The sequence below is a fragment of the Suricata suricatta genome, chromosome 11, assembly GCF_006229205.1.
Source record: "Suricata suricatta isolate VVHF042 chromosome 11, meerkat_22Aug2017_6uvM2_HiC, whole genome shotgun sequence".
Lineage (NCBI taxonomy): Eukaryota > Metazoa > Chordata > Mammalia > Carnivora > Herpestidae > Suricata > Suricata suricatta.
This window is the reverse complement of record NC_043710.1, coordinates 4011003-4024090: the sequence shown is the minus strand read 5'-3', so window position 1 is coordinate 4024090 and position 13088 is coordinate 4011003. Positions and strand designations below refer to the sequence as shown.

General features: G+C 58.0%; 1 protein-coding gene across 14 annotated transcripts in view; it reads left to right on the top strand.

Moving 5' to 3' along the window:
- PPP6R3 (protein phosphatase 6 regulatory subunit 3) overlaps nt 1-13088 on the top strand; it is a 119067-nt gene that overhangs the window by 104594 nt on the left and 1385 nt on the right. For 6 of the 14 annotated variants that reach the window (XM_029956318.1, XM_029956320.1, XM_029956316.1 and 3 more), the window contains 6 exons: nt 2359-2480; nt 4753-4906; nt 6286-6392; nt 7613-7763; nt 9992-10009; nt 10275-10394. In XM_029956318.1, the coding sequence (XP_029812178.1) occupies nt 2359-2480; nt 4753-4906; nt 6286-6392; nt 7613-7763; nt 9992-10009; nt 10275-10394 (672 nt within the window). Of the gene's footprint in view, nt 1-2358; nt 2481-4752; nt 4907-6285; nt 6393-7612; nt 7764-9854; nt 9967-9991; nt 10010-10274; nt 10395-10994; nt 13085-13088 lie in introns of those variants that run through there. The other 8 variants (XM_029956321.1, XM_029956319.1, XM_029956315.1 and 5 more) reach the window with 3 other exon arrangements.

Genomic DNA, 13088 nt, shown 5'->3' with positions numbered 1-13088 from the left:
GAATTCGTGGGAAGCCAGTCGCAGAAAGATCTTGGGAAAACCCCAAACACATGGCAGCTAAATAACAAGTGGCTTGGTGAGGAAATGAAAGGGGGCATGACACAGCCGTTCTAGTGCTGCTGTTACTCACAAGTAGAGACCTCTCTAGGCGGCTTCCACCTTAGGGAACAGAACAGTAGAGGAGATGATTGTGATCTACAGTTCTTCTCTGAGAAGCTTGAGTCAGTGCCCCTCCAGACAGAGGGCAAGAGAAGCAGGGGCACACGTCACTGACCCCAGGGGCGAGAGCGGCGCCGCCGCCTTGGCCCCAAAACCAGAATAAGGGCTTGGTGAGTAACTCGGGGCCAGCAGATCCGGCAGCGAATCGGTCTTGGAGAGGCGCAGGCTACCAAAGCTCGCCTGTCCCCCAAGAAAGGTGACCGGAATCGTCCTGTGTTTATTAAAGAAGTTGAATTCTTAGTTTAAAACTTCCCATATAAATACAAAAATACTCTGGGCCCGGGTGTCTTCTCTGGTAAATTCTGCCACACATTTCAGGAATGATACTAGGTTTATACAAAAGCTTCTAGAAACTTGAAGAAGAGGATCTAGTGCCCATGTCATTCGAAGAGGTCACATCAGTGTGACCTGACACCAGACTGACATGACATGACAAGGAATGTGACTCTGTTGTTCTCACCAGTGCGGATGCAAAAACACCTTTAAAGGTTTTAGTAAATAAAGGAAACAATAATACCTCAAGACCAAGTAAAAAGTAAAGTCTATTTCAGAAACAGAGTTGGCTTAACATTTGAAAATCTTATCAGTAAGCATGTGGCTGACCCCAACATCTGTACCTGCTAAGAATTCTTAGCAACCTGGAGATAGAACTTTCTTAACCTGATTACCGCTTCTACCGTAAACCTGAGGGGGTCGTGTGATAAAACGTGAACCGTTCCCCTCAGACCAGGAACCAGACGGAAGAGGCCTGCTCTCACCGTGGCTTCTCGCCACTGTTGCTGGGGCTTCTAGCCCGTGCAGTAAGTCAAGTAGAAGTAGATTGGAGAGGAAAGGGTAACGTTATCTTTATTCACAGACAGCAGTCACTGTCCGTGTAGAAAAGTCGTTGGAATCTATGGAAAGGCTCTTAGAACACCTGAGCAGGTTTGGCCCGATCGCATGTACACGGTCAGCCTGGAAGGATTTCTCTGTCCTGCAGCAGACCGGCAGAACCGACCTCACCGACCAGTCCTGTCCATGGTGGCATCAGAATACTAAATACACAAGGGTAACTGACATGGGGGCCAAGACCTGGCCACTGAAAATCACAGGACAGTGAAGGCAGCCGGGAGAAATCCAGAGCTGATCCGTGTTTATGATTGGGAGCTCAGTACTGTTCAAGTGCCAGTTCTCCCCGGACTGGTCTGGGGTCCGTGCAGTCTCGAGGACGGTGACGGCAGGCTTCCTGGGGACGGCCGACACGTGGGCACTTAAATTCATAAGGGAATGCAGAGGAGCTGGGGGAGCCAGAACAACCTTCACAAGGAACAGAATTGGAGCACGGACAGGACGTGGTTCCAGAATACAGTCACTGCGACCGCATGATCACAGAGACGGAGCAGGTCAGGGACAGAGCGGAGTACAAATTATTGGGTGTGGTGACAGCTGACCTGACAGAGGTGCAAGGGTAGTTCAGTGGAGAAAGGGTAGTCTGTTAAGCAAACAGTTCTAGAACAGGTGAACATCTGTGTGCCAAGTCCGGGAACTCAAAGTGGATCCTCAAACCTGAATGTGACACATCGGGCTATAAAACTTCTACAGAAGATCCTCATGACTTTGGGTTAGGGCAGGATTTCTAGGATCGACAGCAAAAGCACATGTGTGAAAGGAAATTTTCATAAGCTCCAGTTCGCCAAAATTAAGCACTTTTGCTCTTGTGACGACACCAGTAAGAGGCAGGGATGGCACGCAGACTCAGGAGGACATCTGCACGTCCAGGTCCGACGTGGGGCTTCTGAGCGGGCTGTGGAGGACTCGGAGGGCCCTGGGTAATGCCAGGTGGGACGAGACCTCCAGGAGCGCTGTGTGGGTGGCGGGGCGGCATGTGGACGGCACGCAGCACCTGGGCCGGGGGCAGTGCCACAGTGAGCTGCCTCCGCACCCTGTTCGAAGCCGCGGAGCCCAGGCGCCGGCAGGACAGCCGGGGGCGGGGGGGGGGGGGGGGGGGGGGGGGGGGGGCGCGTTCATGAGGCAGGGATGATCCAGACAAGCTGCACGCGGTTGTTTCTTCTCGGATGACCTTCAGGACTTTCTGGATTTCGCTGGTGACTGATAGGCATCATTAACTATTCTGGTCTTTTTTTTCTCTTTTCCCCTTAGCTCGGGGAGTACAGACAGTGAAGAAAGTACAGACTCTGAGGAGGAAGACGGAGCGAAACAGGACCTGTTGGAGCCCAGTGGTGCCGGCGCAGAGGATAAGATGGAGGTGGACTTGAATGAACGTAAGTTGTTGTCCTTCTGCATCAGTCTCTGTGTGGCGAAAACAGGTGTATTTTAAAACGCGGGAATTAGGTTGAAGCGCGGTCCTGTGAGTCCCCTTGGAGGTTTGAGTGTCAGGCACAGGGCCTGAAGGAAGGGGCCGGTCATCCCTCTGAGGACGGGGCGTCTCCTGTGGTGTGGACGCCCTCCGGGTGGGTCCAGCTGGAGGACCCGGAGCTCCAGCCTCTGGGTGCCCGACAGAAGGGAGACCGCACGGACTGGGAAGGGATGAGGAGGCGCTGTGTCTGCGGAATCAGGGATGCCAGTGCTGAGGGAGGCCCCTGAGAGCCGGCACGGTGTGACTGGCGTCTTCGGTCTGTTTATGAAGCCCGTAGCCCTTGAACTTGTCCAGCCCAAGCGTGTGTTTACGTCCCTGCTGCTTGCTAAGAAGACTCGAGGCAGTTCTTGACATCTGGAAGCGCAGGCTGCTGGTCCTGTGAGAGGGCCGCGCGGGCTGCTCCGGGGCTTCCCTCGGGGCTGACGGGGCCCTGCTTCCCCGGGAGGCCCCTGCGGGCTCCGCCGTGGGGGCCGAATCTCTCTGGGCGCCGGGGGCCCTCAGGGACCAGCACGCCCCCACGGTGCAGGCCCAGCAAGCGAGGGCCGCGGGGGAAGAGCTCTCCCAGCTCGCCGTCTTCTGGAGGAAGACGTGGGGTTTCTGTCTGTAATTCACTTCAAATCCGCCTTTATCCAGTCCCGAGTGTGTGCCAGGTGCAGGACACCCCAGACTTGCGTCCCGGAGCTTAGGGTCTCCTGAGGACCTGGGGGCGCTGCGGCAGATTCTGGGGAGCTCGCAGGCCTACGGTGCGGTGCGCAAGGAGAGCAAGGACACAGTCGAGATTTCACCCGAGGGGACCTGTCTGAGGAGGTGACGCTGACCCGGGCCTGCGGGCTCGGTGCGCACCGCTGGCAGGCAGCACGGTGAGGATGTGGTGGAGGAGGCGGATGGGAGCAGTCAGGTGGGGAGCGAGGCAGGGACGCGGTCGGGAAGGGTCCTGAGCATGGGATCTCTGTTCACACACAGTGTGGCAGGCTGAGCCCTCCGGTCTGAGTTGCTACAGACCCTTCATCAGGTCCTCGTGCTGATTAAATCATTGGCCCTTCATGATTTGCTCCCCTCCTGGGGGGCCAGGCTGCGGGGGTGGGGCCGGTCGCCCCTCCAGGAGTCCCAGGCCTCCAGCCTCGGCTTCAGCGCACCAAGACTTCAATTCCAAGGGTTTAGGGGCGCTGTGCCCAAATAGGCGTTTCTGGCCTTCCTGCTGTTCGTGTCGGCCCCAGGGGACTGCCAGGAGGCCATGGACAGTGCGGAGTGGGGCCACATCTGGATTGGGAAGCAGCTAAAGTCGCCCGTTGATTAATCAGCAGCTGAATCGCCAACCTATTGCTTTTTTTATACAACTTTCTGTTTTGGAGTAACTGGGTTTACAGCAGAGCTGCAGAGATCACACAGGGCGTGGCTGTGCACTCCTCCTCCTGCGTCTTCCTCCCCGTGTCCGTGTGATCCTGGCACGTCCGTCAGAAGGAGGAGAGGAGCGTGTTCTAGACGCGGCTTGGCGTCCTCGTGTTTCCCTTCTCTTCCCGCGGTGTCTGTTAGTTGTTGATCGAGAGAAACTATTTCACACCCCCGTGTTCGTGTTTCTTAGCGGGGGACACAGCTCAGTGACGAACTTCATGGAACTGAACCCCGAGAAGGTTTTTACATTCTAGAATCGCTTTGCACTCTGGAAGGTTCCGGCCACCATCCTCTCCGATCTTTCACGGGATCAGCATTTCCGTAGAAGTCTGCATCCGCCTTCTTTCGTGGTTCGGCCACAGCACACTTCTAGAAAGCTGCAACCCCCAGGGTTCAGCACGTGCCCCGACACTTTGGAATCGCGGAGGCTTGGCCAGAAGGTGCTCCATCGGAGCGCCGGAAGTCGTGGTAGCTGCTCTCCTGAGAAGAAGTGGCCTCGTGTGGGATCCCTACGGGGAGAAAAGCCTTAGAAATGAGAATTCAGGGTTTAAAGGAAAGCCACGGTTTCATAATAGGATGGATGTTGTCACGTGCCCCCCATGTGATCGTGCTGTATCCACTGCTGCCGTGGTGTATCAGAGCGTTGTGTCCGCACCACGGTGGTGGTCCTTGTGTCATTGCGAGTCTGTTTTTTTTTTTTTAAATGTATCTTGTATCCCGTTAAACTATTTATTCCGTTAAACTACTGAAATATTCCCAAAATGAAATTCCTTCCCTCTTTGCAGCACCCAACTGGTCAGCCAACTTTGATGTCCCCATGGAGACGGCCCATGGGACCCCCTTAGATTCTGTTGGGTCCGACGTCTGGAGCACGGAGGAGCCAATGCCAACTAAGGAGACCGGCTGGGCCTCTTTCTCGGAGTTCACGTCTTCCCTGAGGTGAGTGCACGTGTGCCAGCCCCCTGGGCCTTTCCACAGGAGAACGGGGGTGGCGTGCCAGCTACGGGCACTGCTTTTGGAGGTCGCGAGATGACAGATCGGTATTGGGGCGACAGCGACGAATCCCAAGGAAACCAGCCCCCGCCCTCCTCCCTGTCATCCAGGACGAACCGGGAAAGGCCGTTGGTCGTGCGCTCCGTGGCCCAGGAAGGTGTGGGCCCGGTGCTGACAGAGATGCCGTCTGCAGGGGCCCAGCTGGCCCCACCGAGCCCTCGGGAGGCAGGATGGAGGAGCGTAGGAGCGGAGGGGGCGCGGAGACGGCCTGGCCGCACCTCTGTACGGAGCGCTGCGCGAAAGTGCAGAACGTGTCTCAAGATGAACATATAACATGAACTTGTACGCCACTTGTAGCTGGTCTGACCCCCTAAATCGGGGGCGTGAAGGCATGGCTGTCGTTCTCGTTGGTAGCATTCTACCCGACAGCACCCTGCCATGTCACAGCTTTCCTGAATAATCTGTCAGCACTGGAGTATTAACCATGGATTTCAGGTCTGGAGAGGCTTAGGTTGATTTGCTAAACATGGTTTTAGCCTGTCTACTGAAAGAAACCCGACCCCCACCACCCCACTTGACAGACTGTGACTGTCCCTGTCCTAATGAGCAGCGTTGACTTCTCACTCGCTGCTGGGTTAGGTCCTCAGCAGCCCGCGGGGCTGGCTCCGCCCCATGGCTGGCTCCGCCCCGCAGGGCTTTCCCGCAGCGGCAGTGTCAGCGGGAGGTTCTCGTGCAGGGGCAGAAGGGAGATGGGTGGCAGATGTCCCCAAGGCACTGGACACTGCCGACTCCACGTGCCCTGCACAGTCGCGCTTCCCCCTCGTGCGTTCTGCTGTCTTCCTGTGACCGGACGCCAGGCACCTTTGGTGACTTGGAGCGCTGGTGGCGCAGCCTGTCTGCCTTCACCCCTTGGGCACCGGTCACGTCAGCTCGTCAGGTGTCACTGAGGCCCTCAGAGCGCTGGGCTCATTTCGTTAAAAAAAAAAAAAAGGCACTGCAGACAGACTGATAGCACACAGTGTGAACCCCTGCTGTCCCAGCCCTGCAGCCTGGGGGTCACAGGGAGGATGTGGGACTGGTGCCTTCTGAACCTCCCTGCACCCCTCTGAGAAGTCCCTGAGCGGCCGCACATTCACGTGCCCGCGCTCACCGGGCTCCAGGCCGCGTGTCCCCTCCGCCCTTAGGCCCCTGGGCCAGCGGAGCCCGTGACCGACCACCCATGTCGCCCCAGTGAAACCGGATGGGTTCTCAAAGGGTTTTGTGAGTAACAGTCACTGAGGGCTGTTTCCCACTGCTAACGAACTGAATTTTCTCTTTCCTAAAAGTACAAAAGATTCTCTAAGGAGTAATTCTCCAGTGGAAATGGAAACCAGCACTGAGCCGATGGACCCTCTGACCCCCAGTGCTGCCGTGCTGGGAACACAGCCGGAAGGTGGGTGCGGAGAGCGGGGCACCGTTTTCCAGATCTAGTTTTCCTGTCCACGTAGTAGGTTTGGGCTCAAGGGCTCATGGGAGCAGGGAGTCAGGCAGGTAGCTCTCACATCCACAGGGCAAGTGCTGAAGGGCCCGTTGATTCTAGAAGGCACAGGGGTCTAAGTCGTCAGTCCCGTCAACACGCAGACACGGACACGGGCCCAGGAAGGATGAACGTGCCGGCCTGCGCGCCCGGTGGGAAGGCCGGGGTCAGCCGTGTGCGTTTTCAGGCCCGGCAGGTCCCGGCTCTTTGGTCACTCGGAGTTTGCTTTGCTGGAGCCTGTGTGTGTGTCCAGGCACTTTCCAGGCTGTAAGGTTGTTCGTTTTCTTCTCGCGTTTATGAACAGTCACAACGGTCAGGGGTGCCCCGTGGACTGTCACGCTGTTCCTTGCAGAGGCCCTGCGCTCTTTCCGGCCTGGGAGAGGGGTGGTGAAGGGGGCGGAAGGAGTAGTGTGTGGAGGGAAAACAAAAAGGAGTGAGGAGACAGCGGGGAGGCAGGGCCCAAGAACCAGGGGCAGGAAAAGGAATAAAACCAGCAACGAATACTGGTTTTATTTGTCTTTCTTTTAAACAGTCCCCATAGATGACCTCGTTTTATCCCTCAGTTTTGCAAGTGGGTTTAGTTACCCCCATTTTCCAGATAAGGAAGGTCTTGCCCCAGGATTCTACAGCTAGTGCGTGGAGGCTGGGGTGTGAATTCACAAGTGTGTCCGCAGAGCCCAGGCTCAGAGGCAGCGTAGCACATAGCTTCCTATTACAGAACAAGGAAGTGATCCACGAGGACCCACAGGAAAGTAACTTAAGGAGAAAAATAAAGGGACCCGGGGGGACCCCGTGGAAAATAGGACCCAACTGAAATGCACAAACGCTGGATGAGAACAGTACCGAGTACACTGTAACTCAGCACTTGGGGGCTGGCGCGGGCGGAGGCTAGAGTGTGCCCGGCCCCCTCGTGCCGTGGGGGAGGGCGAGCCGCCGGGGGAGGCCAGCGGGCCCTGCGGTCCTGTGCCGAAGAGGCTCACGGGACGCCTCCCCAGCGGGCATGTTTCAGAAGCCTGTGCCCGTCAGCAGCTGGCCGAGGCAGCAGCCGGCACGTCGGGCGGCTGGGTCTGCGCGGAAGGCGGGGTGCGGCCCTCGTCGGTTCGGGCGCGTGCGGTGAGCAGCCGTGTTGTCTTCAGCGCCAGGCAGCGTGGCCATGGAGGCCAGCTCTGACGGGGAGGAGGATGCGGAGGGCCCAGACCAGGTAACTGAGACCGTGATGAACGGCGGCATGAAGGAAACCCTCAGCCTCACTGTAGATGCCAAGACAGAGACCGCAGTCTTCAAAAGGTAACCCGGGCCGGAGCGCGTGCGGCTTCAGGCTGTTGGGAGGGCGGTGGGGGAGTGTTAACGTCTGTAATATGGTCCGCACGTGGCTTCCGACATTGGCCGGACCTCTTCCCAGCACCTCTGTTCAGCCCAGCAAATCTACACGAAGACATGGAGAGTTTGGGGCCCCCGAGTCCCTCTCTCTCTCTCTCTCTCTCTCTCTCTCTCTCTCTCTCGTGCTCGGGTGACTGTGGGTCGCGTCCAGTGGGTTCTGAATACAGGAGTACAGGAAGGGGCCGCCTGTGTGGTCGTAGTAGAAACTGGCTCGCAGCTGGGCTGCCGCCACCAGAACCAGAGGGCCAGCGCCGTGCACGCTCCAGATACGATGCAGCTGTGAGAATTCAGTAGCGAAATGAGAGCTTAAAGAACTTCTGGACATCACCTTGCTTAAATTCGTGGATCAAAAAAGGAATCTTGGTGGAAAAGAAAAGCAGAAAACTGAAAGGGTCACGAGAGCACTTCGGTGAAAACTGGTGTGCGGGTCCGCGCCGCAGCCGTGGTCTCCCCGCCCTGCCGAGCCTTCGGGAGCAGGAAGGGCGCTTCCGCCTCGTTAGGAGGTCACTGCACGTCTCTGCAAGGCGCCCGGCAGGCGCGCGAGGGGAACGCGCGTGCCCCCTGTGAGCGCACGTGCACACAGCCTCAAAGTCAGAAGCCAGCGGGGGCGCCTGGGGGGCTCAGGCGGTTAAGCATCTCATTTCAGTTCGAACGGTTCGTGAGTTCGAGCCCCGCATCAGGCTCTCTGCTGCCAGCTCAGGGTCTGGAGCCTGCGTCTGATTATATCTCCCTCTCTCACACGCTCTGTTTCTCTTTCACGAAAATCAACATTAAAATACTTTTTTAAATATCAGCCTTTTGGAGCGCCTGGGTGGCTCAGTCAGTTGAGTGTCCAACTCTGGATTTCGGCTCAGGTCCTGATCCCATGGTCATGGGATCAAGCCCCCACACTGGGCTTCGTGCTGAGCATGGAGCCTGCTTAGGATTCTCTCGGCTCTCACGCTCTCTGCCCCTCGGCACTCTCTTTCTCTAAATTAAATTTTTTAAAAACTCAGTAGCTGTTCTTGGCATCAGTAATAAGCAATGAGTACATATAAGAAAAGACATCCATAAACCAAATCGAACTTAAGGTAATTCCGGGGTAACTCAACCCACGTTATCTAGAAAGAAAACTGGGAAGAAGCGATAAAAACAGGCCCGGAAGAGTGGGCCTGGCGGCCACAGCGGCGGGGGTGGCAGCGCTGTGCGTGGAGGTGCGGGGACAGAGGGCGGTCGGGTGTGGGGTCGTTGGCAGGGGCCAGGGGGGTTGGGAGGTGCACGCACCGGGCCACTGTGCCACCGTCACAGACGCACACGGATCTTGCCGGCTGTGCGAGCTCACAGAAGTACACGGGGTGTGCCCCTCACTGCCGGCCTATGCCACAGGGCACGCACGTAGGTGGTGAGCGTGCATTTACGAGCATGCAAGCATCACGTGGTAAGCACGTCCACATAGTTGCTTTCGGGGGGACGGGGTGGGGTTTGGGGGTAAAGGAGAGGAAGGGACCAGGCAGTGCGGGTAAATCTGTGGACTTTAGTTCAATTTCCTTTTTTTTAATTGCCTAGACCCTTCTGAAAGCCTCTGAAAAAAAAATCTTCCCAAAGTTAGATTTTTCATAAGCAAATAGAGGCCAGGACTCAGCTCTAGAAATGATGGCCCCTCCCGGAGGGACCTCTAGCTGCCCTTCAGCTGATTTTAGTGCCATCTTCGCTGTCACCATGGGAAATCTTGACCCAATGGGCAACAGCCTACTTGTCCAGACCACAGAGAGTCCAGGCACTTGTGACTCATTTTTCCCTGCCCAGCAGCCATCGGAGTTGAGGGGGGGAACCCTGTGCAAGCCCAAGCCCTCTGCCCCCTCGGGCCACCCTTCCTACCTCGCTTCCTTCCTGCTGCAGGCCTGGTCCCCTGCTCATGTGACGGGGGCAGCCAGCGGACCGGGGTCTGTCCTGCTGGCTGATGCTGGGCTGGGCCCTGAGAGCAAAATGCCTTAACTAAAGACTCATTCCTTCAAACAGGTCGTTTGACACCTGCACCGAGTCTGCCGTTCTGCGTACGTGCAGTCGTGGGCCCACTCCCCCCCACATTCCTCATTTATAGGAGTATTCTGAAACTCTTGTACATTTCTTTTTCTGTTTTGCACACTTGGCTTCAGAGTGTTGAAATCCTATCGGTATGTACAGCGATGCGGGCTGCTCTTGCTCCGGCACCAGCTGCATTACATCCGCCTTCCTCCGGCTCCCCTGTGTGTGGTCCTGTCCTTTCGTCATGTCCCGGTCCCTGTCTGTGGTCCCTGTGGTCCCCTCCCTCGAGCATGCTCAGCCCCAGGGCTGTGCTCCATGGCAGCCATGACTTCCAGACTCATTGCATGTGCCTTCATCCTTCCCCCGAGCTGGTGCCCAGGCCCCTAACGCTGCCTGCCGTCCTCTTTACCGCAGTGAGGAAGGAAAACTGTCTACCTCTCAAGACGCTGCTTGTAAAGAAGTGGAGGAGAGCCCCGAGGCAGCAGAGGCCAGGTCCTCGGGCCCCCGGCCCCCCAGCAGTAGCCCGGAGCAGAGGTGAGTCCCCGCTCCCTCCGGTCTGCCCCGGGCCCGTGCTGGCTGCGGCTCTCGTCTCCTGGGAGCTGGGAGGGAGGTTGGCATCCAGGGGACGTAGGAGCGGCTCTTGCAGTTGCCCTCGGGCATTCAGTGACTTAGCACAGCAGCATCTTCCCAGGCCACATCTAGGTGGGGTGCCTGAGTCAGTTCACCTTCTTACCCTAAAAGCTAAGAATCTGACTGGGTTTTGGAGATTCTGTAACATCACTGGCTCTTTAAAAAGCCCCTGGGAATGGAAAGGCCTTGGATGCTGACATACCTTACCCCTGTACGTTTTTTTCTTTTGAGGACATGCTATGTTGAGGTTGATACCAAGCCCCTCCGGGTTTGGGGTTCCCAGGCCGCCGTCTGCTGGCCACACAGGCAGCACCTGGTGCCCTTTCCCACAGTCAGGCACACGTGACACAGGGGGAGCCTGCCTGGAGACCCTTTTATAAATGTAGCTGAATATTCTTAACTTTGGTGATCCGTGTGTGGTTTTGGTTTTGCACAGTATTTGTCTTAAGTGTGAAAATCCCACCGCCAGAGCTGAGCGGTTTGGAATGTGTGTTTTCTTTCTACTCACCTTTTGCTTAGACTGAGCCAGTGGTCTGAAGGGATAGGCCAAGCCAAAGCGTCAGCCGCCGGGCGCCCAGGCCCGTACACGCGGCTCCACAGGTAGAGCAGGGCGGGCTCCGAATGCTCCAGAGCTCGCGCCAGGAGAGGAGGGCTTGCCCTGGGACCGGGAACTTGGCTCGCACCCCCCAGAGCTAACCGTGTGGCCGCGCGCTCCTCCCGTCAGAGAAGCTGCACTCTCCCCCTCGCCAGGCCCCCCCCCAAATCTTCCTCCTTTGGGGGTAGTGGGACCAGTGGGGACCAGCAGGGGGCGCTCTCTGCTCACTGGTCGGCAAACCCTGCTTCTGTTCCTCTCCTGGGAATGACCGTAGAAATGAGGGGTTTGCTTTTATGATTAAAACAAGGGCTTTTTGGCGTGTGAGACAGTAATCACGAGCTGTCGGAGTGCGCCGGCTCCGGTGAGGGCTTGGAGAGCAGCCCCCCAGGTCCCGGGGTGCAGGCGTCCAGGCCTGCGGTTTTCAGTGTATGTTTTTTTAGAGGTATTTTGTGGGATCTCGCTCCTCGTCCCACCTGTGAACCCCGCGTGCCGGGAGCTGCTCCGAGGCCCGCCGAGCGGTCCGTGTCCCGGCTTGGAGCAGCTGCCTCGGGCGCCTCCTGGTCTCTCAGCCGTCGGCGATGCGGGAGGCCCTGCGGTCGTCTCCCGGGCTCCCCCGGATCATTTGCCTCCGGGGAACCTTCCTAGAAACATCTATCGCGAAGAGCCCTGCCTGTCCGCCCGTCTGTCCCTCCTCCATCCAGTGCACAGGAGTGTGGCAGCTGCTGGTCTGGGCCCGGGGGTGAAGCAGCAGCTTAGCGACACCCGGGCGACAGAAGGCCACGTAGGATGAGGCGCCTGGAGAGCTGGTGGGAGGCCCGGAGCCCCTCGTAGACGGGACGGTGGAGCATGGTCGCTGGCAAGGTGGCGTGGGGAGGGCAGGGAGAGGGCAGGTCCGGCCTGCCACCTCTGTGCCCTGAGAGGGACGTGCGGCCGCGTCGGAGGTAGAGCCACAGGGACTCTTCCTCCGTGAGCACTGTTCCCCGCATGGCCTGGCGCTCCCGGGGTTGACAGGTGTGCCCTGCCACGGGGTTTCATCGTTAACGGCTGTCGTGTGCAACACCCGTGCCAGCCAGCACACCAGGCACGTGGCACACGTCCCGCCTCCCCCGCCCCCAGGGGGCTTCTTGTCCCCCCTTTCATGGTGGGGGGAGATGAGCAGAGAGAGGTTAGAAAGCGCACTGGAGACCCCACCGCCTGGGAGCGGTGCCGGCGGGTCTGTCCCGGTGTGTCCCTGACGCACAGACACTCCGTGAATGTGAGCAGGGCGCTCGCAGAGTCGGCTTCTGGACTCTGTCCCCCTGAGCAGGTGCCTGGAGCCTTGGGCTCATGAGCGGCAAGCCAGGCCCAAAGCAGCTGTGGGTGTCCCCACGGGTCCCCGAGCCTGTGCTGCAAAGTCTTGGCAATGCTGCCAAGACGGTCCTGCACGTGGGGCCCGTTGGTTTGGCAGGAACGGGAGTTTGTGTGTCCGCCACCACGTTGTCCCCCTGGCCTTCCCTCCTCCGTGCACCCTGCCTCAGCCCTACTGCTTGCCTGGTGAGAGCACGTCTGTGGAAGTGCACACCTGTTTTCCAGAGCTGCCCTGTTTCCAAGCTCTTTTCCCCTCTTGCCGTAGAAGAATCCTGTTTTTCGAGTGAAATTTTTTATGGATTCTAACACACGGAACAAAAAGTTGTTTGGAAGGAGGAATGAGCAAGTGGCTCCTGACAGGTCCGGGAGCAACAGTCCGAGAGCCACTACACTAGGCCACTCGTGTGCTCCTGGAAGGGCTGGGGTGCGAGGGCGGCCCCTGCAAAATGCCCACTGTCCGCGGCACAGGGGAAGCGTAACAGCCGCTCAGTCAGGCTCCCTGGAGAGGACTCGGAAGCATTCCATTAAGGAACGTTCCACTGTGGGCCCCCCGTGATGTTAGAGTGAACGTCCCCGCCCTCAGGGAGCTGGACAGAGTGCCTCGCCGACTGTCTCTGGGTCTCGTCCAGTGCCTCAGATGCCTGTCTCTTCCCCGT